Genomic DNA, 25,315 nt, shown 5'->3' with positions numbered 1-25,315 from the left:
TTATTCAGCGTCAGGGACCCTTTCAAACCAACTGCTAAATCGTCGTCACCTGCTTGGGATCAATCAGGTTGCAGCCATTCTTCAAATAACCCTGAATCTCTTCTTTTATCCATTCTTTTCAGGTGGAAGTTTGCCTATCTTTGTAACCGCTTTTGTTGGGCATATACACACCACAATCCATCCTGATCGAGACACCCAGTTTCAACCCTCTTGGTGTTTGCAGTGCGTTCCCCGCACCGGGTGTGTTCCGTTGGCCTTTGAGAAGTAACCCGAGCTCGACAGCGACAGTCAAGCGACCTTCAGCTACCAGAATCTACCTTACCTAGCGACCGTATATCGATCGCAGCTTCGAAAATTTGCCGGATAGGAAGCTTCTTCAATTTTGAAGGAAGGATTACCGTCCTTTAATCCTGACTTTAGGCAGACAGCCTTCAACGATACCGGAACAAGACGGTTTGGTTTACAGCAACACAGTAACAATGTTTCGCGCACAACAGAACGCCTTCGACGATGCAGTCGGTAAATACCCCCTGTTGATGGTTCGCCTGTCTGGTAGTGTCCGATGGGACGTTTTACGGGGCTTTGTGCAACGATACTAACAGTTGTTTTTTTTTTCTTCTATACAATAGCCAAGGCGACTGATGAGAACTTGACCTCCGAAAATTGGGAATTTATTCTTGTACGAGGCCCTATTGGTGTTTACACGACTGCGGAATTCGACTGCGTCGAGGAGTCAACGATCTGGTGTCTGATTTTGCGTTTATAGGATGTATGCGATAAGGTCGCTGCTGAAGAGTCTGGGTACGTTGCCTGGCCCTTCGCGTCGTGGCTGGTGGTTTCGTTAAGTGATCCCATGCTGATTCAGAGTTATGGGCTTAGTGCAAAAGATGCAGTCGCTGCTTTGATCAAAAGACTGGCACATAGGAACGCTAATGTGCAGCTCTATACTCTAGAGGTTTGTTCCCACACCAGTTAGAGACTTCTTCAAACTGCTTACACATCCTGTATAGTTGGGCAACGCGTTGGCGCAAAACTGTGGCCCAAAGATACATCGCGAACTGGCGTCCAGAAGCTTCACAGATGCTCTTTTGCGCCTTGCGGCTGATCGGGTAAATGCCACCTTCGCCTTCCTATGGGCAGATAGAAGTTAACAATTGTCGAATTCATAGAACACGCATCAGCAGGTGAAATCCAAGATCCTGGAACGTATGCAGGAATGGACGGAAATGTTCGCTAGTAACCCGGATTTCGGGATCATGGAACAAGCCTATATGAAGTTAAAGACCCAGAGTAAGTTTTACGAGACCAAGTTTGGGTGTTGTCTTGCGGCTTACAATTTGTGAAACAGACCCCAACCTACAACCTCCATCGAAGCCTGGCAAAAGGGAAATCACCGATGTAGACCGTCAAAAAGAAGAGGAGGAATTGCAGATGGCCCTCGCACTTTCTATCAGAGAGAAACCTTCTACTGCTCCCGAGCCTAAGGCTGAATCTAGCAATGCTGCCGGGGCTCCCACAAACCATGCACAGCCAGTGCAATCCCAGGCAGTTCCCTCGGGTACCTCTGCTGCTACTGTCTCACGGGTCAGAGCACTCTTCGATTTCCAACCGTCAGAGCCCGGTGAATTACAGTTCCGCCAAGGAGATGTCATTGCCGTCCTTGAATCGGTTTATAAGGACTGGTGGAAGGGTTCCCTGAGAGGCCAAACTGGAATCTTCCCTCTGAACTATGTCGAGAAGCTTCCTGATCCTACGGCCGAGGAGCTTCAACGTGAAGCTCATATGGAGTCCGAGGTGTTCGGCCAGATCAAAAATGTCGAGAAGCTGTTAACACTTCTGAGCACTCGCAACTCAGACTTGAATGTGCAAGATAACGAAGAAATCACCACTTTGTACCACTCAACCTTGGCGATTCGCCCGAAGCTGATTGAACTTATTGGCAAATATTCACAAAAGAAGGGTATGTTATTGTTGACTTCCCAATGTGTCCTTCTTTGTGGGCTCACGGATTTGTAGATGAATTCACTCAACTCAATGAAAAGTTTATCAAAGCTCGGAGGGACTATGAATCTCTTTTAGAAGCTTCAATGTCTCACCCTGCGCAGCCCCAGTATTCCCGTCCCGGCCAGCCTCAGCCGCAGCCTCAGTATGGGTATCCTGGATCGGGAGCGCCTATGAGTTATCCTCAAGGACCGCCACCCCAGCATGACCCCCAAAGATACTTCAGTCCCCGTCCTCAAGGTTTGTACTAATTGACCAACAACTTTCTGAGCACGGTATTAAACATATATAACAGAGAATCAGTCCCTTCAGCCTAACACCTCTTACTACCCCCCCACTTCCCAATCGCCTGGACCAGGCCACACGCCTCCTGCTGCGGCATACCAACAGCAGCAGCAGCAGCAGCAGCCTCCTGCGGGAGACTCCTACCAACCAGTTCATCATCGCCCCGAATCGACATACGAGAACCCGCAAGAGCTAGGAACATCGGTGTATGACTCACCTGTCGAGCATCCATCTAACCATCGACCACAGTATCCACCGCAACAGCCGCAACAAACACCGCAACAAGAGTACTCGTCTTACCCTCCTGACGATGCATCCGGCCCTCCTGGTGGCGAAAACCTTGTGAACCAAGCGCCTACCCCTTATCCTTCCGCTCCCGCAAGTCACCCACAGGCACCCATGCATCAACCTCCTCCAGTCCCTGGTGCCGCGCAGAATCCCACTCCGTATCCCTCACTGAGTCCCGCTGGAGCAAACTACCAAGCTTACCAACCGTCACAAGCTGGTATGCCGAATGCCAACCCAGCTTCATACTACCGGTAATGCCTTACATCTTCTGGAAATCTACTTTACGCTGGCGTCGGTACGATTCAACCTTATCTGTATTGCCTTTGTTCTAGGATCCAGGTTTGACTTGACGAGCCTATGACGCGTTGGTTACGAGTCGCGGTGGCAGTCTCGGGGGGCTTACCTCTGTATTTATTGCTATTCTTATAGCCCGTTATTTTGCTCCTCCTACTCCGCCATAGTGATTCCTTGTGCATTTATTCGATGTTTTCAGCTGAAATCTGAGAAACAGAGGATGCTTATCTCTCCCGGCATTCCGCTCTTAGTGAGAATTAAGATAGAGGATTTCTTCCTTTCAACGGTGTCGAAGCCTCCCCGGTATTTTGTAGGTGAGCTCCATACAACAGACTCGAATCGAGTGGCATAACAGAGAGCCATTGCGCTTACGCAACTTGTAGCTGGTAGTCCCATCTGGTTTGTTAGGATATACAGACTTGCTCTGACCAACAACTAGTTATCTATGATGTTACTCTTTTCATTCAAGGTTACTTTCTACAAATCACCAATTCAATATTTCTCTCAACAAGAACACTACCTAGATAGTGTTGAATAGGATAATTAGGCGAAAGCGTTCAGTATAATCTGGCAATAAAAGCGAGATTCGTCAATTTCCGCTCTTTTTTACCTAATAGAGTCTACTTTCCTAAGTAGGAATAGTACACTTTGACCCCGACACCTGACCAGCTGCGAGTGAGAGAGATACAGACTTGCACCTGGGAGACCTTTCTTCCGCGCTTCTCGAGTGTGGACTGAAGGATAGTCAGGTAGTAGTCAGTGGTCGGGGGATTTAGCTGAGTGGAAAGTGCCTGCCTTCCCCTACACGCCTCTTGCTTTGACGGTCGGAGCGCAGCTTACTACTGAGACGTTCCTCCTCCCCCCCCCCCCCCCCCCGCGCCGCACCTTTGCCAAACGATGCCTGCTTTTGCTTAGCTTTCCATATGGGCAGAGCCAGTTTTCCTCTGAACAATCCCACACGAGTGAAAAATATTGGTGTACTGGGGCACTGCTCTGGCCTGGGGTTTGGCCCAGGCGAAATAATACCAATGCCATGGAGGCTGATTGGGATGAATTGTCGCGCATCGCGCTCCCTCCTCCGAGCTCGCATGCTATGCCAACAATCGCGACGACAATAGCCTTTGATGATGTGATGGAACTGTTGTGGATAGGAAATGAATATGTATGTATGGATTATTTCTTGGGGGTTCCGAGTTGGATGGGGGAGAAATCGGACTCCGTGCTAATTGATGTCGGTGTCTTGCTTCTTGCTAGGGTCGAATTACTTCCTTCTACGGGCCTGAACTGCAACGGTACACCTCTGTTCGAGCGCATCCCGCCTCCGAGGGCCCGGTCCGGCAAATATTGTTCCATGAGAGGGGGGTGATATCGCTTTCCTTGAATAGCGTGCATATGATTACGCGACGCGGCTTGACACAATGGCATATTAACCATGAGGAAATTACGGATCTCCGATGTATGAGCTTTACGGCCCAAACAAACAGAATCATCGTCGCAGGATGCCAGCGCGTGATGTTTACTATTGATATTGATAAGGGGGTGATCATCGACAAGTTACCCACAGAACACCACTATGTCATGATGAAGAAGAGCCGGTATCTCTGTGCCGCCACAGATACGGGCTCTGTGAATGCACTGAGTTTGTCTGACTTTAGTGTTGTCAAGTCCTGGAAGGCACACGGGACCGCAATCAATGATATGGATGCGCGGAATGATCTTTTGGTTACATGTGGGTTTTCCATGAGGCAGCTTGGATCTCCCATCGTTGATCCATTGGCAAATGTGTATGATTTGAAAACTTTGTCACCACTACCACCTATCCCGTTCCATGCTGGAGCTGCGTATGTTCGTATGCATCCGAAACTACATACGACAAGCTTCGTCGCCTCGCAAACTGGCCAAGTTCAGGTCGTCGACCTAATGAATCCAAACGCGATTAATCTTCGACAAGCAAATGTCTCCTTTATGTTGGGTATCGACATATCTCCTTCGGGAGAAGCCCTAGCTATTAATGATGCAGAATGCTCCATTCATTTGTGGGGATCGCCCGCGAAGATTCACTTCAACGAGATGAGTAAAGAGGTCGAGTTGGCGGATGCTACCCCACGACCTCCCTCTTTGGACTGGTCCCCTGAGACCCCGTTGAATATGAGCGGTATGCCGTATTACCATGAGCGCTTGCTCTCTGCATGGCCCAGCCATCTTGTTTTCGAAGTCGGCAGTCCGCCAGCCGCCATAGACCAGTCACTGCTTCCCTATCTTCGTCCGGCGGAGATGGGGCATTATGCACCGAATCCAAAGAAGGGCCGACGGTATCAGGTTGAGAATACTCGCGCCCTGGCGTCTTCAGAGTCCGCTCTTATTGCGCCCAAGTTTTTGAGTGAGAAGGCAAGGGAGCAGAATAAGACAAACCCCGATGGCACGGCCGCCGACGCCGCCGACGCCCTTGCTGGCGCCAAGATCAGCGGAGAGGCTGAAGACGACCCTCTCCTTAAATATAGCAATGTTGAAATCAAGTATAGTAGATTCGGAGTGGATGATTTCGACTTTAGGTAAGAAAGAGTCTTGCCCGCTCTTGATATTGATAACCCTCTTAACTCCTTGAAAATAGATTCTATAACCAGACTACATTTTCCGGGTTGGAAACCCATATCGCGAACTCTTTCACCAACTCTCTTCTGCAACTTCTCAAGTTTATCCCCTTGGTCCGAAACATCTCCCTCCACCATGCAGCGAGTTCGTGTATAGCCGAGAATTGTCTCCTTTGCGAGATGGGCTATCTCTTTGATATGCTGGAGAAAGCAAACGGGCAAAATTGCCAGGCGACCAATTTACTCAAGACCTATAGCAGCTTCCGTGAAGCTTCAAATTTAGGGTTATTTGAAGAGAATCTAACCAATAAGTCTCTGTCGTCGGCAATTCAGTCTGTGACCAGGTTCTTCCTAAGTCAAATTGCCCAGGATTTCCGTAAGATCCTGCCGAACTCGGAGGATCTTGACCAGAGGCTGGCGACTATTGCGTCGGAGTCTATTCGATGCATGTTCTGCCAGAATGAGATCGTCCGACCTGGAAATTCGCTCGCCAACGAGCTGGTCTATCCCAATGTTGATATCAAACAAGCTCGCAGAAACCCTGCGTTCCGTTTTTCGAATATCCTACGAGCAAGTATCGAACGGGAGACGCAAAATAGAGGTTGGTGTAACTACTGTCGACGGTACCAACAAGTGGCAATTCGAAAAACTGTTCACCGCATGCCTCTTGTTCTGATACTGAATGCGGCCCTGGCGACTCCAATCTGTCGACGTCTTTGGACGATCCCCGGCTGGCTGCCCGAGGAGATTGGCATTGCTCTCGACGGTGGCCAGGTCCTGTGTTTTGAAGGAGATGATCTAAGGGTGCGTGTTCAGGCAAATATGCCCGGGCTCATGATTTATGAGTTGGTGGGCTTGGTTGCAGAAATTGATATACCTGAACACCAAAAAGCACACCTAGTTTCTTTCATTAATGTCTCTGTTTCTTCTCCAGAACATGAAACAAAGAGCAAATGGCATTTGTTCAATGATTTCCTTGTTACAGAAGTCGACAAGGATGAGGCGTTACGTTTCAACCAACCGTGGAAATCACCATGTGTACTTGCATACCAAGTCAAAGACGCTCGCCACGTTGTTGATGACACTTGGAAAAATTTCCTTGATACCACCCTGCTTTTCCGCGACTGGTCTGTGAAGTAAGTTACTCCCTACTCATGCATGAAAAAAAAAAAAAAAGGTATTCGATAGATTCTAACAACACTCTCCTGTAGTTGTGGTCGCCCTGTGGAATCACGGGTGATGCTTTCTGAGCAAGAGAAACCCACCCCCGGCACCCCGGTTGCGCTCGACACGGAGTTTGTTGATCTCGAGAAAGCAGAAATCAATGTTAAAGCCGACGGCTCCCAAGAGATTGTGCGTCCCAGCAAAAGCGGTCTCGCTAGGGTGTCAGTCCTTCGAGGCTCGGGGATCCAAGAAGGTGTTCCATTTATCGATGATTATATCTCCATTAAAGAGGCTATTGTTGACTACGTGACTCAATACTCGGGAATTAAACCCGGCGATCTGGATCCAAGAACCAGTCAACACAATGTGGTTCCTCTCAAAGTTGCATACAAAAAGCTGTGGCTGCTTCTGAATTTGGGCTGTGTTTTCGTGGGACACGGCTTGGCCTCGGATTTCCGTAAGATTAACATCCAGGTCCCCAAAAAGCAGACAGTCGACACCCAATATCTGTTTTTCCATCCCGGGAAGAACAGACGACTTAGCCTTCGATATCTAGCTTGGGCTGTGTTCAAGGAGTACATCCAAGAAGAGTCAGCAGATAATAACCAGGGACACGATTCCATAGAAGATGCACGCATGGCTCTCCGTCTGTGGAAGAAGTTTCAAGAATACGAGGACGCCGGGATTGTGTCTCAAATCCTGGAAGAGATTTTCCGCGAGGGATCCAAGTTGGGATTCAGACCACCACCGCGCAACGGCACTGCTATGGTGCTTTCTCGGCCCGGGACAGCAGTTACAATGCAAAACAATAGCGGTCGCAACACCCCTAGTACGCCTGAGGCTGGAGGAGCCACGGCGGCAGTGGCAGCCGCAGCCGCAGGAACAAGTGCACCAGCCACACCACGACAAGCATTTAGACGATCTATTGCGTTGACCCCCAGCAATGGCAGCTTTGCAGGGCCTGGGACGGGAGATTTCTTTGGCGGTAGCCCTCTGAAATAGGCACCCCATTCTACCCAAGGGATACGTCTCGACTGACGACATCATCATGAGTTGCACGGATAAGCGTACGTGATATGAATTTTTTTTTTTTTTTTTTCAGTTACGCAATAAAGAAGAGTGGCATTTTGATATGCTTTGGCTTTTACCTGCTTGGTTGCATGGGATGGGAGTAGTAGTACCTAGGTAGTGGTCTGTCTGGTTGATAAAGAGACACACGGAAATATCATTAAATTTCTCTTAATTCTATTCCAATTATCCGCATTTGCGTTTCATTCAATGTCGTATGCTGTGGCTCAGCTGGTGTAAATTGTGACTCAAGGGTACTCCGTATAGTGTCTTTTGTATGGCAAAAACATACAGAGCGGTCGAATGGAAAATGACGTGGAGAAAGAAAGAGTTCCGACTTCAATCTCCCCGAACCCAAAACCTCAACCCAAGCTCTGCATTTAGATCTTGACGCTCTTTCAAGGCCTTGGGTAGCCTAACTCCATCGCTCTTTTTACCCCTTTATTGCTTCATTACCTTCATATTCCCCTTCCTCTTTAACCCCCCTCAACAGCTACGTTTGAGCCTTCTCCGGCGGCAGCCTACGTACCCCGCCCCCCTCCTTCTGAGCCAGAGAGCCATGTCACGACATCGTATTAAGGCCGTAAGCTACGACGAGGATGACTACGATGACTACGATGATGGCTATGACTCCCAAGATCCTGGGGAGAAGGAGCTTCTCGAAGAGTGTACTCGAGAAGTGCTCGCCCAACTACTTAGCGGCGAGCCTTCTGTGGCTGCGACCCGCGAGGAAGTCCAAGAGGCGCTCTGGCATTATTACAATGATGTAGAGAAGTCGGTAAATTATTTGAGAGGTGGGTTGGGAATTTGTTCTTTACTCTGAGCGGCCTGTCTTTCTTTACCTGTTGGGGATTTTTGGGGCCATTTGATGCTGACGATGCTGGGTTTTAGGCAAGAAAACAAAAGAAGTGAAAACGAAGCAGGTGGTTGTGGCGACGACAACAAAGGCGAAAGGTAAGCGGTCCTGTTTTGGTTTTGTCTTGTTTTCGATTCTGGATTCTGTCCTTTTGTGTCTTTGATGTGGTTGGGCTCTCGGGACTTGGTCTTCGTTTTTGTGCCGGATTAAATGTCGAGGAACATGTTGTGGGCACTGCGACAAGATGAAATGGAAAGTGAGTATGTGCGGTTCTTTATTCTGGGGTTTTCTGATCGATTAAACTGACTTCGTTTCATCGCAAAAGCTTGAATCCGTTCTAACAAGCTCTTTTCTCTCAGTGCCTTCATATCCTGCTCCTCCCACAACTTATAATACCGCGCAACACGCTCATTTCTCGGCTGCGGAGTTTTTTCGTGACTGTCCCTGGCTGGATGTACCGGCGCATCGAAAGGCAGATATTCTTGTTGAACCATTATATCCTCGACTTGGCCTTCTTGGTGGTGCTCCTGAAAACCCAGGAAAGATGTCGAAGTTGGCTGCTTTGGCCGCCGCGCGCAAGAGGAAGGAGGGTGAGAAGGGTCCTGCTATCACCACACCTACGGTGTCTGCGGAGGACAAGAATGAACCGGCTGCAGAGCAAGCCAAGGGAGTTCCGCTGTCGCTTCGTGAACGACTGGCCAGCAGTGGAAAGCTACCCAAGCTCGCCGAGCGCCCCCCGTTGCTCCAATCTTTGGGGAACGGGCCTCGAACGGGAACCTTGTGCCAGAAGAAACCCTCTCCTGAACCACAACCGAAATCTCCTCCAGCGGGAACTGGATTAAAGGATTCCGCCATGGACGCTCCTCCTATTGCCGAGAAGGAGGAAGAACAATCTACCGTCAATATCCGTGCACCGCCATCAACGTTCGCCATGACTATTGTCGGGGGGGACAAGAGTCTGAAGACGACCGAGCCCAGCCACCTATACACGAATACCCTTGATCTGATCAAGATCTACGGACAAGACCTTGCTGAACCTTTTGACTTTGCAGGCCCTAGCCCCGACGATGTGGTATTGAATGCACAGAGCTCAGCTAAAGGTTTGGCTATTCGGCGAAAGCTATAAAATCCCTCCCCTAATGGAAATGCAGGCTTCAAGTCGAAACAATCTGCCTCAAAGCCGCAAGGTGATAAGAAGGGCCAGTCTGATTTGGCAGGCGAAATGAATACCTTGAGTGTTGCCGAAAAAGTGAATGTGAAGAGCAAGAACCTGGATGTTCTTTCTGAGTATAAGAAAACGAAACGGAAGAATGCAATGAATTTTGTGGTTATTGGTTTGTTTCTCTCTCTCTATCTCTCTCTTACTCGAAGAAGTGAAAAAAAAAAAAAAATTGCTGATTAGAATAAAGGTCACGTTGATGCCGGGAAAAGTACACTCATGGGACGATTACTCGCTGATTTAAAGGCAGTCGACCAACGAACGCTGGATAAGTATCGACGAGAAGCGGAGAAGATTGGGAAAGGATCTTTTGCTCTTGCCTGGGTTATGGATCAAGGCACTGAGGAGAGGGCTCGAGGCGTGACGATCGACATTGCGACAAGCAAGTTTGAGACGGAAAAGACGGTTTTCACAATAGTGGACTCTCCCGGCCATAAGGATTTTGTTCCGAATATGATCGCGGGGGCCAGCCAGGCAGATTTTGCGGTACTTGTTATCGACTCTAGTATAGGAAACTACGAATCCGGGTTGAAGGGCCAGACAAAAGAACACGCTCTGCTTGTCCGGAGTATGGGTGTGCAACGCATTATTGTTGCTGTGAATAAGATGGATACCGTTGAGTGGAACAAGGATCGTTTCGAAGAGATTGAACAACAAGTTTCGGCATTTTTGACGACGGCCGGGTTCCAAGCCAAGAATATTTCGTTCGTACCTTGCTCAGGTATTAGCGGTGATAACATCACCAGACGAAGTGATGATCTGAATGTGTTATGGTACAAAGGTGGTACGCTCGTCGAAGAGCTTGAGGCCACCGAGCCGTATTCCCATGCGATGGATAAACCGCTCCGCATGACGATAGGTGATGTCTTCCGGGGTAGCGTGCAAAATCCTCTCTCGATTTCCGGTCGCCTTGATGCCGGCAGCTTGCAAGTAGGCGACCACATTCTCACTATGCCGAGTGGAGAGACCGCCACGATTCGAAGTCTGGAGGTAGATGGAGAATGCAGCGACTGGGCTGTCGCAGGGCAGAATGTGGTTTTGCACCTGGCTAATATCGATCCTGTCCATCTTCGCTCTGGCGATGTTATTTGCCACGCATCCTCCCCTATCCCCAACATTACCTCGTTCAGATGCAAAGTCCTTGCATTTGACCACCTACTGCCTAGGATGGTCGACATTCATCGGGGACGCCTTCATGTTCCCGGGCGGATCAGTCGACTAGTGGCAACGCTGGATAAGGGATCGGGGTCGGTCCTGAAGAGGAAGCCCAAGATTATCCCACCCGGTGCAGTTGCTCGGGTTGTTGTTGAAATGGAGCAGGCAGTGCCGTTGGAGGCGCCGACGAGGATTGTTCTCCGCGCTGGGGGGGAAACCATAGCTGCGGGATTACTGGAATAAAGAAAATAGATTTTTTTTTTTCGATATCTATATATGTCTTCTCTTGAAACTGGTCCCAATATTTTGATTTTTAGGGTAATCGGATTCCATTCATATTTTTTCTTCTTTTCTCTTTTTTTTTTACCTTTCAAACTCGACCGTTGGGTTTGAAGAGAGTTCTTTGTCCGGATACGTGATCTACAAAGCTGGGTCAGGGGCAATCGATCGATCTCGCCACTTCAGGGCGTATGTCCTGGATATGGATGCCGTGACAGACAGTAGTTTCCTTTATCATGATAAGGACAAGTGTACACAGGGACTAAATATGGATTCTCTGGAGTACTCAAGTATGTATATCTGGCCCATATGTTCTGACGAGTTAGTGTCTTTGAATCTGCCTATCAGGGACCCATCCTAGTTTGGTGGAGAGTGTCCACCATTGAAGGGTGGGGATCCAGCGGATTCTCAACAAGTTAATCATTACTACACCGTAAATAACTGAAAAAGAATCAGCCATTCATGTCAACTTGTCAACCAACCTGGTTGTTGTCCACGTATCCAAAATTGAGAAAGTCGGGTGGTCCCGTGAGGACGTGAAGATTACTTAATCAACGCTAGACCTAATGGGGAATCCGCCACTGACCCCTGCAGCCACTAGATTGTTTTAGGCGATCGTCTAGTCCTGATACGGCATAGTGTCTCCAAACCGCCCGGAGTTCCACCGGCAAAACCAAGGCGGTGAATCACAGCGCTGAGTCAGCCGTGACCCTGGTGGCGTCGGCAGCCAATGAGAGCGCGAGGAGTAAACCTGAGGTGTGCAGGCCGCGAAAAGGCCAGCATGGCCGCTGCGCTTTCTTTGCCGCTGGGATTCCATACAAGAAGCTGCCCGCGGAGCATCTCAGTCCTTCTCTCTTCTTCTTCTCCTCGTCGTGTTTCTCTCTCCCCCATCGCCCTCTGGCCCTCCCATCCTCTTTCTCTTCTTTCTGCTTTCCTCTAGCATCCTCGTGGTTAGGATCTTGGAAGCCTCTTTCGTCTTTCGGAGCCGGCTTTCCTTTTTTTTTTACCTGGTCTTTTTTTCCCTTCTTGGGCTGTTGGAGGAGGAGTCAATTTCCCTCGCTACGTGTTCCCAGTATTGGAACCCCCCCTCATATTCAGAATGTCGCGCACAGCTGGTCGTGGTGCGGCTAAGCCGTTTGCTGCTTGGACCACTATCTTCTACCTGCTTCTTGTTTTCATTGCGCCTCTCGCGTTTTTCGGAACTGCACACGCTCAGGATGACTCGGTACAGGAGAATTACGGAACAGGTATGGGTCAATTGAGCTGTCTTGCAAGGGCGCGCTGCTGACTGGATATCCTTTTTTAGTTATTGGTATTGATTTGGGAACCACCTACTCCTGTGTTGGTGTGATGCAGAATGGAAAGGTGGAGATTCTCGTCAACGACCAGGGAAACCGTATTACTCCTTCCTACGTCGCCTTCACAGATGAGGAACGCCTCGTCGGTGATGCCGCAAAGAACCAATACGCAGCCAACCCCCGCAGGACTATCTTTGATATCAAGTGAGTTCGCTTTTCCCCGTGTGTGCGTGTGGAGACGTGTTCTAACCCGCTCTAGGCGATTGATTGGTCGCAAGTACAGTGACAAGGACGTCCAGAAGGATATGAAGAACTTCCCCTTCAAGGTCGCCAACAAGGATGGCAAGCCTGTTGTTACCGTCGACGTCAACCAGGCCCCCAAGACCATGACTCCCGAGGAGGTTTCCGCCATGGTTCTCGGCAAGATGAAGGAGATCGCTGAGGGCTACCTTGGCAAGAAGGTCACCCACGCCGTTGTTACTGTCCCCGCTTACTTCAACGACGCCCAGCGTCAGGCTACCAAGGATGCCGGTACCATCGCTGGCCTCAACGTTCTCCGTGTTGTCAACGAGCCTACCGCCGCCGCTATCGCCTACGGATTGGACAAGACCGGCGGTGAGCGCCAGGTGATCGTCTATGATCTTGGTGGTGGTACCTTCGATGTCTCCCTTCTGTCGATCGACGATGGTGTCTTCGAGGTCTTGGCTACCGCTGGTGATACCCACCTTGGTGGTGAGGACTTTGACCACCGTGTCATGGACTACTTCGTCAAGCAGTACAACAAGAAGAACGACGTTGATGTTACCAAGGACCTCAAGGCCATGGGTAAGCTCAAGCGCGAGGTCGAGAAGGCCAAGCGTACTCTGTCTTCCCAGATGTCCACCCGCATTGAAATCGAAGCCTTCCATAATGGCGAGGACTTCTCCGAGACTCTGACCCGCGCCAAGTTCGAGGAATTGAACATGGACCTCTTCAAGAAGACCCTGAAGCCTGTTGAGCAGGTTCTCAAGGATGCCAAGGTGTCCAAGGGTGATGTCGATGACATTGTGCTTGTTGGTGGTTCCACTCGTATCCCCAAGGTCCAGGCTATTCTGGAGGAGTACTTCAACGGCAAGAAGGCCAGCAAGGGTATCAACCCCGATGAGGCTGTTGCTTTCGGTGCTGCTGTTCAGGGTGGTGTTCTCTCTGGTGAGGAGGGAACCGAGAGCGTTGTTCTCATGGACGTCAACCCTCTCACTCTCGGTATTGAGACCACTGGTGGTGTGATGACCAAGCTCATTCCCCGCAACACTGTCATTCCTTCCCGCAAGTCCCAGATCTTTTCGACTGCCGCTGATAACCAGCCCACTGTCCTGATCCAAGTTTGTAAGTATCCAATTCCTTGGGTTATTCCGGTATCCCGTTTTCGCACATGCTAATTGTGTAATCTACAGACGAAGGAGAACGTTCCCTCACCAAGGACAACAACCTTCTCGGCAAGTTCGAGCTTACTGGCATCCCCCCCGCTCCCCGTGGTGTTCCTCAGATTGAGGTCTCCTTCGATCTGGACGCCAACGGTATCCTGAAGGTTGGTGCTAGCGACAAGGGCACCGGCAAGGCTGAGTCCATCACCATCACCAATGACAAGGGCCGCCTGAGCCAGGAAGAGATCGAGCGCATGGTGGCTGAGGCCGAGCAGTTCGCTGACGAGGACAAGGCCATCAAGGAGAAGATTGAGGCTCGCAACGGCTTGGAGAACTATGCCTTCAGCCTCAAGAACCAGGTCAATGACGAGAACGGTCTTGGTGGCCAGATCGACGAGGATGACAAGCAGACCATTTTGGACGCTGTCAAGGAAGTGGCTGACTGGCTCGATGACAACGGTGCCACTGCCACCACCGAGGACTTTGAGGAGCAGAAGGAGCAGTTGTCCAACGTTGCCTACCCGATCACCAGCAAGCTGTACGGCTCTGCCCCCACCGAGGAGGACGATGACAGCTACGGCCACGACGAATTGTAAAAAAAAAAAAATAACTTAGAGGGATTTTTGGAGTTTGATAATGTTTTTTTGAAGCTGGGGTTTTTTTTTTTTTTTTTTTTTTCGTTTGAACTTTTTTTCATCTTGACGTTGATCAAGATCCAAACCACCACCTATTCTTAGTTCTAATTAAGATAGGCTCTTCTCGCATGATACCTAAATATGCATCTGATTTGAGACTTGACTTCACGTAAAATGACGCCATATGGAGGCTATATATATATCTATATATGGATATATAGAATAGTTTCATGGGGTTTAAACCCCCCCCTGCTGTTCAATAAAATCCCTCACAACCTCCAACACCACCTGATGATCATCCTCCTGCTTCAACCCACTCACAACCACCACCCCCACCACGCCATCCACGCCCCTCACCCGCACAGGAAACGCCCCCCCATGAATCGCATAATCATCCGGCGTCCTCCCGCCGGCCGAACTGGCCAGCGCAAACTTCTCCACAAACGCCGCCTCCACGGTGGCCACATCGGCGCCGCGCCGCCCCGCCAACATCTTCTGCCGCATCAACCAGCTCGACACCCCCCACCGCAACACGGTATTCCGCTTCCGGCGCACCCACGTCTCATTGTCCGCGACGGTGCCGGGCTCCGTGGCGCACTGGAAGATCACGTGCGGCTCCGTGGCGCCCGACAGCGAGATGGAGATCAGGGCCGGTTTGCGCTGCGACGGCGGCAGGGCGAGGATGCGGTTGCGGAGGGCGAGGCCGAGGTTCCAGGCTGTTGTTGCAGTGAAGGAGGGGAAGATGACCGCTGTCGAGGATTCTTGGGCGGTTAGGTCGAGGAGCTGGTTTTGGTTAGTTGGGGTTGGGGGGTTAGAGTAGGAGGTTGTTTTTCTTTCGGGGTCACACCCCCGGGGGCTTACATCTGTGCTGGCTGGTTGGAGGAGCGTGTCTTCCATTTTGTACCTCGATATATAGATTCTGGGACGTAGACGTGAATGGGGAATGGGATGGATGGATGGATGGATTGTTTAGGGGAGGAAGGAAATGGGGAGAGAGAATATATGTATCCGTATATATATTGGTTGGGGGAGGGGAAAAGTGGGGATTCGGACTTCTCTTCTCCATTCCATCATCCATTACTACATCGGATCAGGAAACTCAACACAAATACCCTAGGGTAGGGTACCTAGGTAACTACTTTATGTCTGTTACGCGATCATATCAGGCTGAGTGGGAAAGATCCCATGAATCTCCTCGACGGGCAGGCCTTCGAGCCTAGGAAATCATAAATGTCTTCCAGTGGGGTTCAGGCAGCTGCTGTCACCGGAACCCAACCTCGTCTCTAGGCCTGCAGATCCCTGTGACAACGGTAGCGACGAAGGTGAGCAGATGTGTTGATTTTTATCCAGGGTTAACCATCTGTATACTTTACAAACCAACTTAGCTAGTTCTTATATCTTAATATTGGATTTGATACATTGTTCGTTCCAAGTACTCCGGACAAAGCATAACAACAACCTGACGGAATGAAATAGATATCTATACGTATCTATATTTATCCTGTTCCTTCCAAGCAGCATATCAAATACACCCAAAGGATATATATGACAACAGAATGCAAGCCAATTACATGTTTATCACATTCAGAACCTCCCTGGCTCGGGTCACATGATTGCTGGCAGCCCTATATTATTGACAAACTGCAGCTCGATCCTATGGTCGAGGATTATTCCAAGGTTGTCTATCTGGGACAACAAGGGGGAGTCCGTCAAGATAAGCCAGATCCAGGCGGTTTATTAGTCCTACTCGTCCCATGCTAAGATTCGTGACCGTCAGGCTTTACTCCGGAAAGGTCCATGTATTCGATCTTATTCTTCCAGAAGTTGTATGGCGGCTCATAGCAAAGCGTGTCCATATACTACAACGCGTTACACCTCCAGCCCAGTACCCATGTCTCTATGGATACGAGCTCACCAGGAGCTTTGAAAGATGCTTTGAAACACCAGATTTGGTGGCTTGCACGATCTGGAGAAAGCTCCGATCTTCGCTTTGGCCTATTTGAGGAATTTTCCGAGCGAACTCCAAATATTTCTCACGAAACCCCTAACTGGAAGCGTTCCTCTCCAGAAATAAACAACTCAATTGCCGTGCATGATTTCGTGGCTTTCTGCAGCAATACTTGCCAGCGATTGATGGAAATTTCCCCGCGCTAACACTTGGTTCGATTTAGGATCCTCCGCATTTCCCCAGACCCCATCCGTACAGCTTTGTTAATACTCCGGCGGGATGAATCTATCCTCGAAGCTCTTCTGAAATCCCGAGTATAAAAACCCGGTGGATCGCTCAATTATGGACAATGGCAATCACAGCACAGAAAACTGGCTCACAATGTACCGTTTGCTTCGTCTTCTTCCGCTGGTAGCGGCAATCACAACCGCAGCTGCAAGACCGGGATCTAAACCAGCTGCTAAACCCACGCCTTACTCCAATGTCGTCGTTTTCGACCCTCCCAGCAACTACACAATCCCGCGCACCCTCTACGCACGCAATGAGCAATTACCCAACGGTGACCTCCTAGCCACCTGGGAAAACTACTCCCCAGAACCCCCAATCGTCTACTTCCCCATCTACCGTTCCACCGACTTTGGGGAGACCTGGTCTCCGCTCTCCGAGGTCCACGATACCGCTAATGGCCTGGGTCTGCGATACCAGCCGTTCCTCTATTCTCTCCCAGAGCGCATCGGCCGTTTCCCAGCCGGAACCCTGTTGCTCGCAGGAAGTAGTATTCCAACCGACCTGAGCTCGACTCAGATCGATCTCTATGCCTCGCATGATAGCGGCCGCACATGGAAGTTTGTCAGCCATATTGCTCATGGCGGAGAGGCCGTTCCCGATAACGGGTTGACTCCTGTTTGGGAGCCATTCTTGATGGCATAGTACGTATATATCTAGATGTCGCTGTTGCTGAGCACATTGTAATGATTCGGGAATGAATGCAGCAAGGGCAAGTTGATCTGCTACTACTCGGACCAGAGAGCCAATACGACCCACGGTCAGAAACTGGTCCACCAGACCAGTAGTGATCTGTTGAGCTGGGGACCTGTCATAGACGATGTGTACGTTTCCCCCCCTCCCAAACCTATGCACGGGTATATGCTAACTGATAATAGTGCATACCCCACCTACACAGATAGACCCGGTATGCCTGTTGTCGCCAAGGTACTTCTTTCTTCTCCATTTTTCTTTCTAGAAAGCCTAGATCTATCTATCTAACCCTACCCTAGCTCCCCAACGGCAAATACATCTACACCTACGAATACGGCTCTTTCTTCGGGACATCCTCCTACTCTTTCCCCGTGTACTACCGCATCAGCGCCGACCCCGAGGGGTTCACCGACGCAGAGCACCACCGGCTTACCGTCTCCGATGGCACAGCCCCTACCGCCTCGCCTTACGTTGTCTGGACCCCATGGGGTGGCGCCAACGGAACCATCGTCGTCAGCTGTGGCTCTCTGAGCACCGTGTTCGTGAACCAGGCTCTCGGCGAGGGCAAGTGGACTGAAGTGGCCACCCCCGAAGCGTACAGCTACACCCGTTCCCTGCGGATCTTGAGCGAAGACCCGCGCATGCTGCTGCTTAATGGTGGCGGCGTTCTAGGCGGTACTAGCAATGCGGTTACTGTCAGCGTGATGAATCTGGAGGAGGCTCTGGCTGATCTGTAGAAGATAATTTCAATAGCGTTGAATAGCATTCTTTCTAACGAAATAACTATCTAGAGTGTAAATGTACTGTCCGCAGGCAATTCATGAATCAGACCTCCCACTCACGAGAATCTAGATTCCAGAGGCTCTCTTTTTGCGGCAACCACTCTATTTTAAGCAACCAAAGACAGATTCAATCCATTGCGGTGATTACGGATGGTGAAGGTAGTGCGACCAAGCAGCGGTTCATGGATCTTGTCCAGTTCAGAGATTTACGACCACGACTTCGAGTCTGTCAGGGAGTGTATTAAAATCCACGGCCATCAACTCCAATAGGGTTTAGGGTTAGGGTTATTCTGCAAGACAGGCAATTAGTTGGCTTTGGGTGTTCCATTCCACCTGGGGATGGTAAACCGACTCCATTCATGAAAGATGTTTACTTTCTCGCCAGGGAGCTAGATGGGGTTGGTGAAAGATCTCTTCCAAAGTGGTTACGTAGGAGAGCTGGACGTTGGGATTGTGAAAAAATTCTTCTCATCAACCACCACTGCTTTGCCCACACATCATATCACTCCGGCAGCTTTCACCTCACCCAACACTTGGATTCTGAATTCACTTCTGAATTCACTCCGGCTTTCACTCCTGACTTCACTTCTGATTCCCCTCGACGCGTTCCCTCGATATCTTTTGCATCTCCGAAGCTGTTGCGAAACCTTGACTCTTTTAGTCCCCAGCCGAGTAAAAGCAAGGCAGGCTGTGCGCAAGCCCATCGAATCGAAGATAATATGCCATGAATGAATCATGGAAGGTCTTCAAGATGATCGTGAGATATGACGCACTATTTCTTCGATCTCACACTTCTCGCCGAGTACAGCTCGACCACACCACTTCCAGTCAGCGTATAACCCCCCTGTCTTGCTCCTTTGGAACTTTGCTCATAACACTTCAGCAGTGATGGCGCATCCTCAGACGACGATCACTCTGGATCAATTCCGCCAGGCATTCAACATAGCAGCGGAACACAGAACACGGAAGAATGACGACAGTAATGCGAACAGTCATACAGACCATTTTCACTCCATACTGAACCCCGGGAGCCGAAGAAGTAGTCAGTCCTTGATCCTGTTAACTGCACTTACACCTTCTCGAAGGCTGGGAACAAATCATGCAGACGTAAAAGTTCTGTGTTCCGCGGCTATCTTGAATGTCTGGCGGAATTGATCCAGGGTGATCGTCTTCTGGGGGGCTATCAGCATGCCAATGTCCGGTCCACGCATGCCCTGTTGGTAGACTATGTCCGCAGGGCCCCCCAGCGAACTGTGGTGGCAGGCTTGCTGCCCATGTGTCGATCGCTTTTAGCTGGTCCTGGTCCAAGGGGCGCTGGCCCCAGCAATGGGTCCAATTACTTGATTCTGCAGACGTCCAGGATGGCATGATTAGGGTTCCTCATGTGGCAGTTTGGACACTGAAAGGTAACCAGGCCGAGCCAGTGAACAGGGCCTGTGGGGATCTCTATGCACATCTACTACGGGACGTCTATGTACTAAGGACCGGTGCAAGCAAGAAGGTAATAACAATATACTATAGCACCCTCATATTCCGCCTCATATCCCCTCATACCGCAATATCCCTATATTGCGGCTCACACTCCGTCATTTTTCATTATTTTCTGGGTTTCCTGCGTTGATTGATATGCCTTGGCGGGCGCGCATCTTGCGCCGTTGCGCCGCTATTCCCGCCTGAAGCTTGGATGCTTTTTGGCTAACATCTTTTCGTATAGTATCGTCATGCCAGTAACTTCCACTGGATCCCCCGCCGCCCCCGCGCAAGAAACCTTTGCCTGGCTGGTAGTGAGCGCTGTTCTCTCCTTGATGGAGGGAACCCGCCGTGTGAGCGTTGCGCACGCGGTAAGAGATCGAAAGAAAAATAATAAAAATGCCAGATTACAGATAAACAAATCTGGGGGCGGAATATACCTACCATAAAAGAATGGACTATCCTAAATTTACAGATCTCTACTGGAAGCTCCTCTAAGATCGGCGGCCACAGTAACAGATATCACGGGCAGTCAAGAATAATGAGCGCATCGATTTTGTCTTCTCCAAGTATGAGCTTCGGGTCCTTAACTAGGTCCATCAGACACCGGTCGGCTACACAGCCGTGTTATCTGTTAATGTGGCCGCCAATTTCCACCAGGACCAGCGGAAAGCGATCGACACATGGGCAGCAAGCCTGCCACCACCGTTCGCTGGAATGAGCTTGATACTGCATACCCAACCACATCGACTGCGCTGGGCCTAAATTGAATCTCAACGTGGACCCCCTCCCCCGATCCAGAAGGAGAACGACGGGCCATTCCGCAGCCGCAAGCCCTAGATCCGTTCTCGCCGCCCCTTCGAGATTCAAGTATCCAATTCCACGGACATCTTGGTCTTCCCAATCCGCTTCTGCGTCTACTCTCCTCTCCGTTAGAGAAAATCCGAAGCCCGGCGTACCGTGATCCGATCTATGCTACCTACTTGCGTGTGTCTGACATTCCGTGCTTACTCCCGCGTATGACCAAGAAATAGGCTCCTTCACGTACTATACTATATACCAGCCTATTAGAAGATTAGCTAAATTATACGAGAGGGTTAACGTTTTGATATTGGTTTGGATTACTCGAACAGGGTCTTATTCTTATATATTGCTGGAGATTGCATGGCTAGGAATAAGGCTAGAATGCTACTATAGCAGTAATGTGTGTGCAGGTGCTAGAATCCAAATCCACCGAACTATTCAAGTCTTCCCTTTTTGGCGATTATGAAGCTCACGACCCGAATAGGAAACTGAAACGATCTCGGCAATGTATCTGGAAAGGGAATGATCGAGAGGGTTATGTATCTTCATAACTTTATGCTGGGTTCCTGAGTTGTTTTTCATGGGATTCGAGTCGCCTTCTGTCTCACGACCATACCTAGGTAGTCCATGTGCGCCCTGATTTCGAGCGAATCGATCAATATCTCCCTGAAATTGAAGCAAGAGCAAGAGCAATAACATCTGCTGTACTCCGTAGATCCTCCTGAAGAGATGCAAAGGCGGTGGGGGCCTGCGTGTTTCGCCTTATGATGACCCACCAGTAACGTACGTACCTGTGATTCTCGACTTTACCCTCAGCGTTCATTCTCCAAGAAATTCGATCCTTCTCCTTTTCTTCTGACAGACAGGAAGAGGAACTGTTGATCAGTTCCCTTTCTTCTTGCTTTCTTCCTTTCTATCTCCTCTTCTTGCTTCCTCGTCTGTTGCTGCCTTTTCCCCTATACCCCGGACTTTTATACCCACACTCCTTTCCCGCCGCGCGCTTTTCGCTTTTGTTGTACATATCTTCCTTCTTCATACATACATACATACATACATACCTACCTACCTACCTACATACATATATATTCATGTCCGACTTGACCAGTGAATAGATCGCGCGATCTCAACATGGCACGCCGTTTCCTCTCGACGTGCAGCGTCTTGCTGCTTTCCCTGGAAGCAGTTGCGGACAACTGGCCGTTCATGACCCTCCGAACCGAGCCGTTTCTCCCTCCTCAGGTCCAAGTCACCAAGAGCGGTCCGACAGATCCGGGATACATTTTTGTCGGTCCTCGAGGCAACCAAGAACTGGGAACAGCGGCCCTTATCTACGATGAAGATGCCAATTTGGTTTACCAGGGACCCCGGGAGGTCGCCGCAAACTTCAAGGTGCAGAAACTCTTTCATGAGGACGTGATCACATTTTGGGCTGGAGAGATGACAGATTTGGGGTTTGGATACGGGACGGTTCACATTCTTGACAACACCTACCGCGAAATTTATACCGTCAAGCTTCAACAGCATTTCGTCGCCCCCGACGGCGTTCCCAGAGACTCGTACATCGATCTCCATGAGAGCCGTATCACGAAGCGAAACACCCTGCTAGTGACGGGCTACAATGTGACTCAACGCGACCTCACTAGTATCGGTGGCCGCCCCGATGACTATATGCTCAATGGAATGTTCTTCGAAATCGATATTGCGACCAACGAGATTGTCTATTCGTGGAGCGCGTTGGATCATATCGAGGATATTCCCCTGCAGGGCTCGAAACAGTTTTGGTCTGAAGATGTGGGAAGTCAAGCTAAACCATGGGATGCCTACCATATCAATTCGGTTGAACTCATGAAGGACGGATACATGATCTCTGTCCGTCACTACTGGTCGGGCTTTTACATCCACAACAACGGTACTGTAGGATGGCGGCTGAACGTACGGGTATTCTCTGCTTCCTCTTATCGAGTCGATCTGAATCCTTTTTATTATAGGGCGAGATAGGCGCTGGCGACTTCCAGATTGATAGCGGCTCCGTTTTCTCGTGGCAGCACGACATGCGCGTCTACAACGAGACGGCGGAGGGATTTGTTTTGAGTTTGTTCAATAATGCGAATAACCCTAGCGAGGCAGTTGCCCCGACGACTGGAATCAGTTTGAATGTCGACCTGGTCAACCGCAACGTGCATGCTCTGCGCGTCCTGAACGACGAGGATGATGTGATCCACAGTGTCAGCCAAGGAAGCTACCAGCTTCTGAGCGACGAATCTTCTCATGTCGTCTTAGGCTACGGCTCCATCGCAAGAGTCAAGGAGTTCGACGCCAATAACAAGGAAGTTCTGACGGTCCAATTCGGCGAAGACAACGCGGTTGCCTCGTACCGTGGCTTCAAGTGTGAATGGAAGGCCACCCCTTTCTGGCCTCCCGCACTGGTCGTCGAACGGGCGGGCCCGGATTCCGTCCGGGTCTACATGAGTTGGAACGGGGCTACCGAGTATGACAACTTCGCCGTCTACTATTCCTTGTATTCCGATGGCTCCCACAACAAATTCAAGGCCATGGTTAAGCGTACCGGCTTCGAATCCACGACCGAACTGACCGGACTGCTGCCAACCGGATACATGCAAGCGGTTGCCCGAAAGGGCGATGTTCCGCTTGGTACTTCCCCCGTTGTGGCGATCATTTCTCCCGCCGAACCGCCGGTAGCTTCTCCCACTGTAGAGGTATAGAGAAGACAGACAAGAACGGTCGCTGGCCGCATTCTTTTCACACCCGGTTACACCATGGTATCTGACGCCATGAATGGTCTGTGTGATTCTGTATATTCGATTCCTTGCCATATTTCATTTCATGCCTTTATATTCATGTCTCATGTACATACGTTGGTTTTGCTCTGGGGGGGGGGGGGGGGGGGAAACAATGAACTAGATCGTGCTTCCGTTTAGAATCCTCCCCATTATTAACTACTTTCACACAAGTATACCAAGGCTGAGCCAATCCAACCCGACCTTTTGATTGGGATAGGTATATGTTCATCAAAGTCGAGCGGAATATTTCCCAGGTCCCTCTTGCGGGAAATTGATCTCTATGCAGAATCCCTCCCCAGTCCTAGTAGTACTATCAGGTAGATTACATCGGAATCTGCCGGGTACAGTGCATGGATTATAGCACGGTTCGACGAAATGAGCAACTATCCATGTTACAGACGCATACGCTAAAAATCTTATCTCGATCAATAATAGATCCCCGGCGCGGTGCTTCAATGCAATGTTATCAAATGCCTCAGTTAGTTGGTGGAAGTGACATGATCACGTAGCACGATGGCGAACTTCATTGATATTGTCTCACGCAATATAAAACTGTAGCCTGGCTTGTATTGTACAGAAGTAGGTTGATCGGTTCGTTTCTTCTTCTTCTTCCTTTAGGAATGAGACTGCTTTGCATGGATGGAGATGTTAAAGGCGGTACACTGTAATTAGAGAGGGATTATTGAACAATGCTAGAGAATGCAAGGTCCGAATTCCACGAGGGTATGAAGCCTAGTCTGTAGGAATTGGGAAGGGGAGAAAACACCAGGATCTTTCGGTCATGTTCAGCCTAATGACGAACGGAAAGGGTCCCGGGAAATGCACCGACACTGAATGTTTCGATGCAGGAGTTCATACCCTAGCTTGATAGAAGAAGCTTGTGTCGTACTAGCTACTATATGCCAGTAATGCAGAGACCCGAGCCTGGATGGACTAGTTCATGCAGGTACACCTGTCCTACCTAGATTTATCTTGAAAGTATGGCAAAAATTAGAGGTCTCTTGCCTCAGTCACTCTTTGGTATATGGGACTAGATCGTGAGGCCATGGAAGGGACAAGGACGGGACAAGGACGGGGGGACGGCGTTGTATTACTTCAATGAGATCAATTGCAAGACGGAAGGTCGACGAGGCCGGCGAGGGTTATACAGACGGATGTGTGACTTATTATCAGACCAGTAGTCCCTTTTTCCTTCGGGACAGGCAGTGAGTCGCCCTTGAACAATTGAGGCTTGTGGCCTAAGTGAAACACGAAGGCACGGTAGATTTCTGAGGATAGGGAGTGGCGAAGAGGGATATAAAACCTCGAGAGATCCGACCAAGGAGTTCGGCATAGAGCACCAAAGAAAATACCCTACTGTCCAAGTCATATCATCTGAACATAAACAACAGCACAATATGCATTTTAACTTTGTTGCCTTTCTTTCGCTTGTCCTAGCATTAGGAACATCCGCTGCGGGAGCAGGTCGCCATATCAAGCTCACGAACAACACTATGTATGGCCAGGCAATAGTCAGGAACCAGTGCAAAGAGCCTCTGTACTTGTGGTCTGTGGGCCGGATGATCAGCCCCCAGATAGTCATTCAGTCTGGCCAAAACTACTCAGAGGTCTTCCGGCGCGATCAAAAGACTGGTGGCATTGCCATCAAGATCACCACTGTGATGGACGGATTATACAACAGCGCACCACAAACAATTTTCGCATACAATCTGGTCGATGACATTGTTTGGTATGATTTGTCGGATGTCTTTGGGGATCCGTTTAGGGGAGAACCCGTGACCCTGATGCCGTCGCAACCAGAGATCCGGTGGGAGGAAGGGGTTCCGCCCCGTGGAAGCCAAGTGCGAATGCAGGAAGCGTCAAATGATTTGACCTTGACGATCTGCTAAAGCGATGTTGAGGTAGACACCAGAACGGGCCGGGGAACGGGAGTGTTGACTTTTGAGTAGCCAGAATGCAAGAATGAGAAGTGAGGAGTGAGGAGTGAGGTAGTAAA

General features: G+C 49.9%; 10 protein-coding genes across 10 annotated transcripts; 9 read left to right on the top strand and 1 right to left on the bottom strand.

The window, feature by feature from the left end:
* Positions 1-479: 479 nt before the first annotated feature.
* On the top strand, positions 480-2,829 carry P175DRAFT_0429523 (ESCRT-0 subunit protein HSE1; the record flags this gene model as incomplete). The annotated part of the gene is made up of 9 exons (XM_040893369.1): positions 480-519; positions 630-679; positions 767-801; positions 880-955; positions 1,011-1,109; positions 1,170-1,290; positions 1,349-1,960; positions 2,017-2,241; positions 2,297-2,829. The coding sequence occupies 9 exons, from the start codon at positions 480-482 to the stop codon at positions 2,827-2,829; spliced, it is 1,791 nt and encodes a 596-aa protein (XP_040755818.1).
* Positions 2,830-3,726: 897 nt separating this feature from the next.
* Positions 3,727-7,810, top strand: pan2n2 (poly(A)-specific ribonuclease). The gene is made up of 4 exons (XM_040894452.1): positions 3,727-4,030; positions 4,123-5,420; positions 5,480-6,595; positions 6,671-7,810. Exons 1-4 carry the CDS (start codon positions 3,902-3,904, stop codon positions 7,623-7,625), a joined length of 3,498 nt encoding a protein of 1,165 aa, XP_040755817.1. The 5' UTR covers positions 3,727-3,901; the 3' UTR covers positions 7,626-7,810.
* A 440-nt stretch (positions 7,811-8,250) lies between these two features.
* P175DRAFT_0527895 (putative translation elongation factor EF-1 subunit) lies at positions 8,251-11,164 on the top strand (the record flags this gene model as incomplete). Its single annotated transcript, XM_040899568.1, has 5 exons — positions 8,251-8,485; positions 8,583-8,645; positions 8,907-9,647; positions 9,699-9,881; positions 9,957-11,164. The coding sequence occupies 5 exons, from the start codon at positions 8,251-8,253 to the stop codon at positions 11,162-11,164; spliced, it is 2,430 nt and encodes an 809-aa protein (XP_040755816.1).
* A 962-nt stretch (positions 11,165-12,126) lies between these two features.
* bipA (Hsp70 family ATPase KAR2) lies at positions 12,127-14,497 on the top strand (the record flags this gene model as incomplete). The annotated part of the gene is made up of 4 exons (XM_040895040.1): positions 12,127-12,447; positions 12,507-12,702; positions 12,758-13,863; positions 13,932-14,497. Exons 1-4 carry the CDS (start codon positions 12,300-12,302, stop codon positions 14,495-14,497), a joined length of 2,016 nt encoding a protein of 671 aa, XP_040755815.1. The 5' UTR covers positions 12,127-12,299.
* Positions 14,498-14,518: 21 nt separating this feature from the next.
* P175DRAFT_0497548 (DUF967 domain protein) lies at positions 14,519-15,495 on the bottom strand. The gene is made up of 2 exons (XM_040896307.1): positions 15,398-15,495; positions 14,519-15,319 (listed from the first exon to the last, which is right to left on the bottom strand). The coding sequence occupies exons 1-2, from the start codon at positions 15,431-15,433 to the stop codon at positions 14,774-14,776; spliced, it is 582 nt and encodes a 193-aa protein (XP_040755814.1). The 5' UTR covers positions 15,434-15,495; the 3' UTR covers positions 14,519-14,773.
* Positions 15,496-16,865: 1,370 nt separating this feature from the next.
* P175DRAFT_0426288 (sialidase family protein) lies at positions 16,866-18,199 on the top strand (the record flags this gene model as incomplete). The annotated part of the gene is made up of 4 exons (XM_040893155.1): positions 16,866-17,413; positions 17,477-17,593; positions 17,648-17,696; positions 17,762-18,199. The coding sequence occupies 4 exons, from the start codon at positions 16,866-16,868 to the stop codon at positions 18,197-18,199; spliced, it is 1,152 nt and encodes a 383-aa protein (XP_040755813.1).
* A 769-nt stretch (positions 18,200-18,968) lies between these two features.
* On the top strand, positions 18,969-19,921 carry P175DRAFT_0527890 (uncharacterized protein; the record flags this gene model as incomplete). The annotated part of the gene is made up of 5 exons (XM_040899567.1): positions 18,969-19,071; positions 19,131-19,351; positions 19,405-19,540; positions 19,597-19,712; positions 19,766-19,921. The coding sequence occupies 5 exons, from the start codon at positions 18,969-18,971 to the stop codon at positions 19,919-19,921; spliced, it is 732 nt and encodes a 243-aa protein (XP_040755812.1).
* Positions 19,922-19,965: 44 nt separating this feature from the next.
* P175DRAFT_0527889 (uncharacterized protein) lies at positions 19,966-20,748 on the top strand (the record flags this gene model as incomplete). The annotated part of the gene is made up of 3 exons (XM_040899566.1): positions 19,966-20,085; positions 20,190-20,421; positions 20,516-20,748. The coding sequence occupies 3 exons, from the start codon at positions 19,966-19,968 to the stop codon at positions 20,746-20,748; spliced, it is 585 nt and encodes a 194-aa protein (XP_040755811.1).
* An 898-nt stretch (positions 20,749-21,646) lies between these two features.
* Positions 21,647-23,416, top strand: P175DRAFT_0449908 (arylsulfotransferase family protein; the record flags this gene model as incomplete). Its single annotated transcript, XM_040894451.1, has 2 exons — positions 21,647-22,450; positions 22,507-23,416. 2 exons carry the CDS (start codon positions 21,647-21,649, stop codon positions 23,239-23,241), a joined length of 1,539 nt encoding a protein of 512 aa, XP_040755810.1. The 3' UTR covers positions 23,242-23,416.
* Positions 23,417-24,716: 1,300 nt separating this feature from the next.
* On the top strand, positions 24,717-25,208 carry P175DRAFT_0427078 (Bys1 family protein; the record flags this gene model as incomplete). Its single annotated transcript, XM_040893214.1, has 1 exon — positions 24,717-25,208. One exon carries the CDS (start codon positions 24,717-24,719, stop codon positions 25,206-25,208), a length of 492 nt encoding a protein of 163 aa, XP_040755809.1.
* Between the last annotated feature and the right edge of the window lie 107 nt (positions 25,209-25,315).

Source organism: Aspergillus ochraceoroseus (genome assembly GCF_002846915.1).
Source record: "Aspergillus ochraceoroseus IBT 24754 chromosome Unknown P175scaffold_1, whole genome shotgun sequence".
Classification (NCBI taxonomy): domain Eukaryota; kingdom Fungi; phylum Ascomycota; class Eurotiomycetes; order Eurotiales; family Aspergillaceae; genus Aspergillus; species Aspergillus ochraceoroseus.
The sequence above is the reverse complement of the archived record's forward strand: the minus strand, read 5'-3'. Positions and strand labels throughout refer to the sequence as shown.

Coding starts and splice junctions, on each gene's coding strand:
- pan2n2 (XM_040894452.1), top strand. CDS start 3,902: ATGGAGGCTGATTGGGATGAATTGTCGCGCATCGCGCTCCCTCCTCCG. Junction 5,421..5,479: donor GTGGATGATTTCGACTTTAG/GTAAGAAAGAGT, acceptor CCTTGAAAATAG/ATTCTATAACCAGACTACAT. Junction 6,596..6,670: donor TTCCGCGACTGGTCTGTGAA/GTAAGTTACTCC, acceptor ACTCTCCTGTAG/TTGTGGTCGCCCTGTGGAAT.
- P175DRAFT_0497548 (XM_040896307.1), bottom strand. CDS start 15,433: ATGGAAGACACGCTCCTCCAACCAGCCAGCACAGAT. Junction 15,320..15,397: donor TCCAACCAGCCAGCACAGAT/GTAAGCCCCCGG, acceptor AACCAAAACCAG/CTCCTCGACCTAACCGCCCA.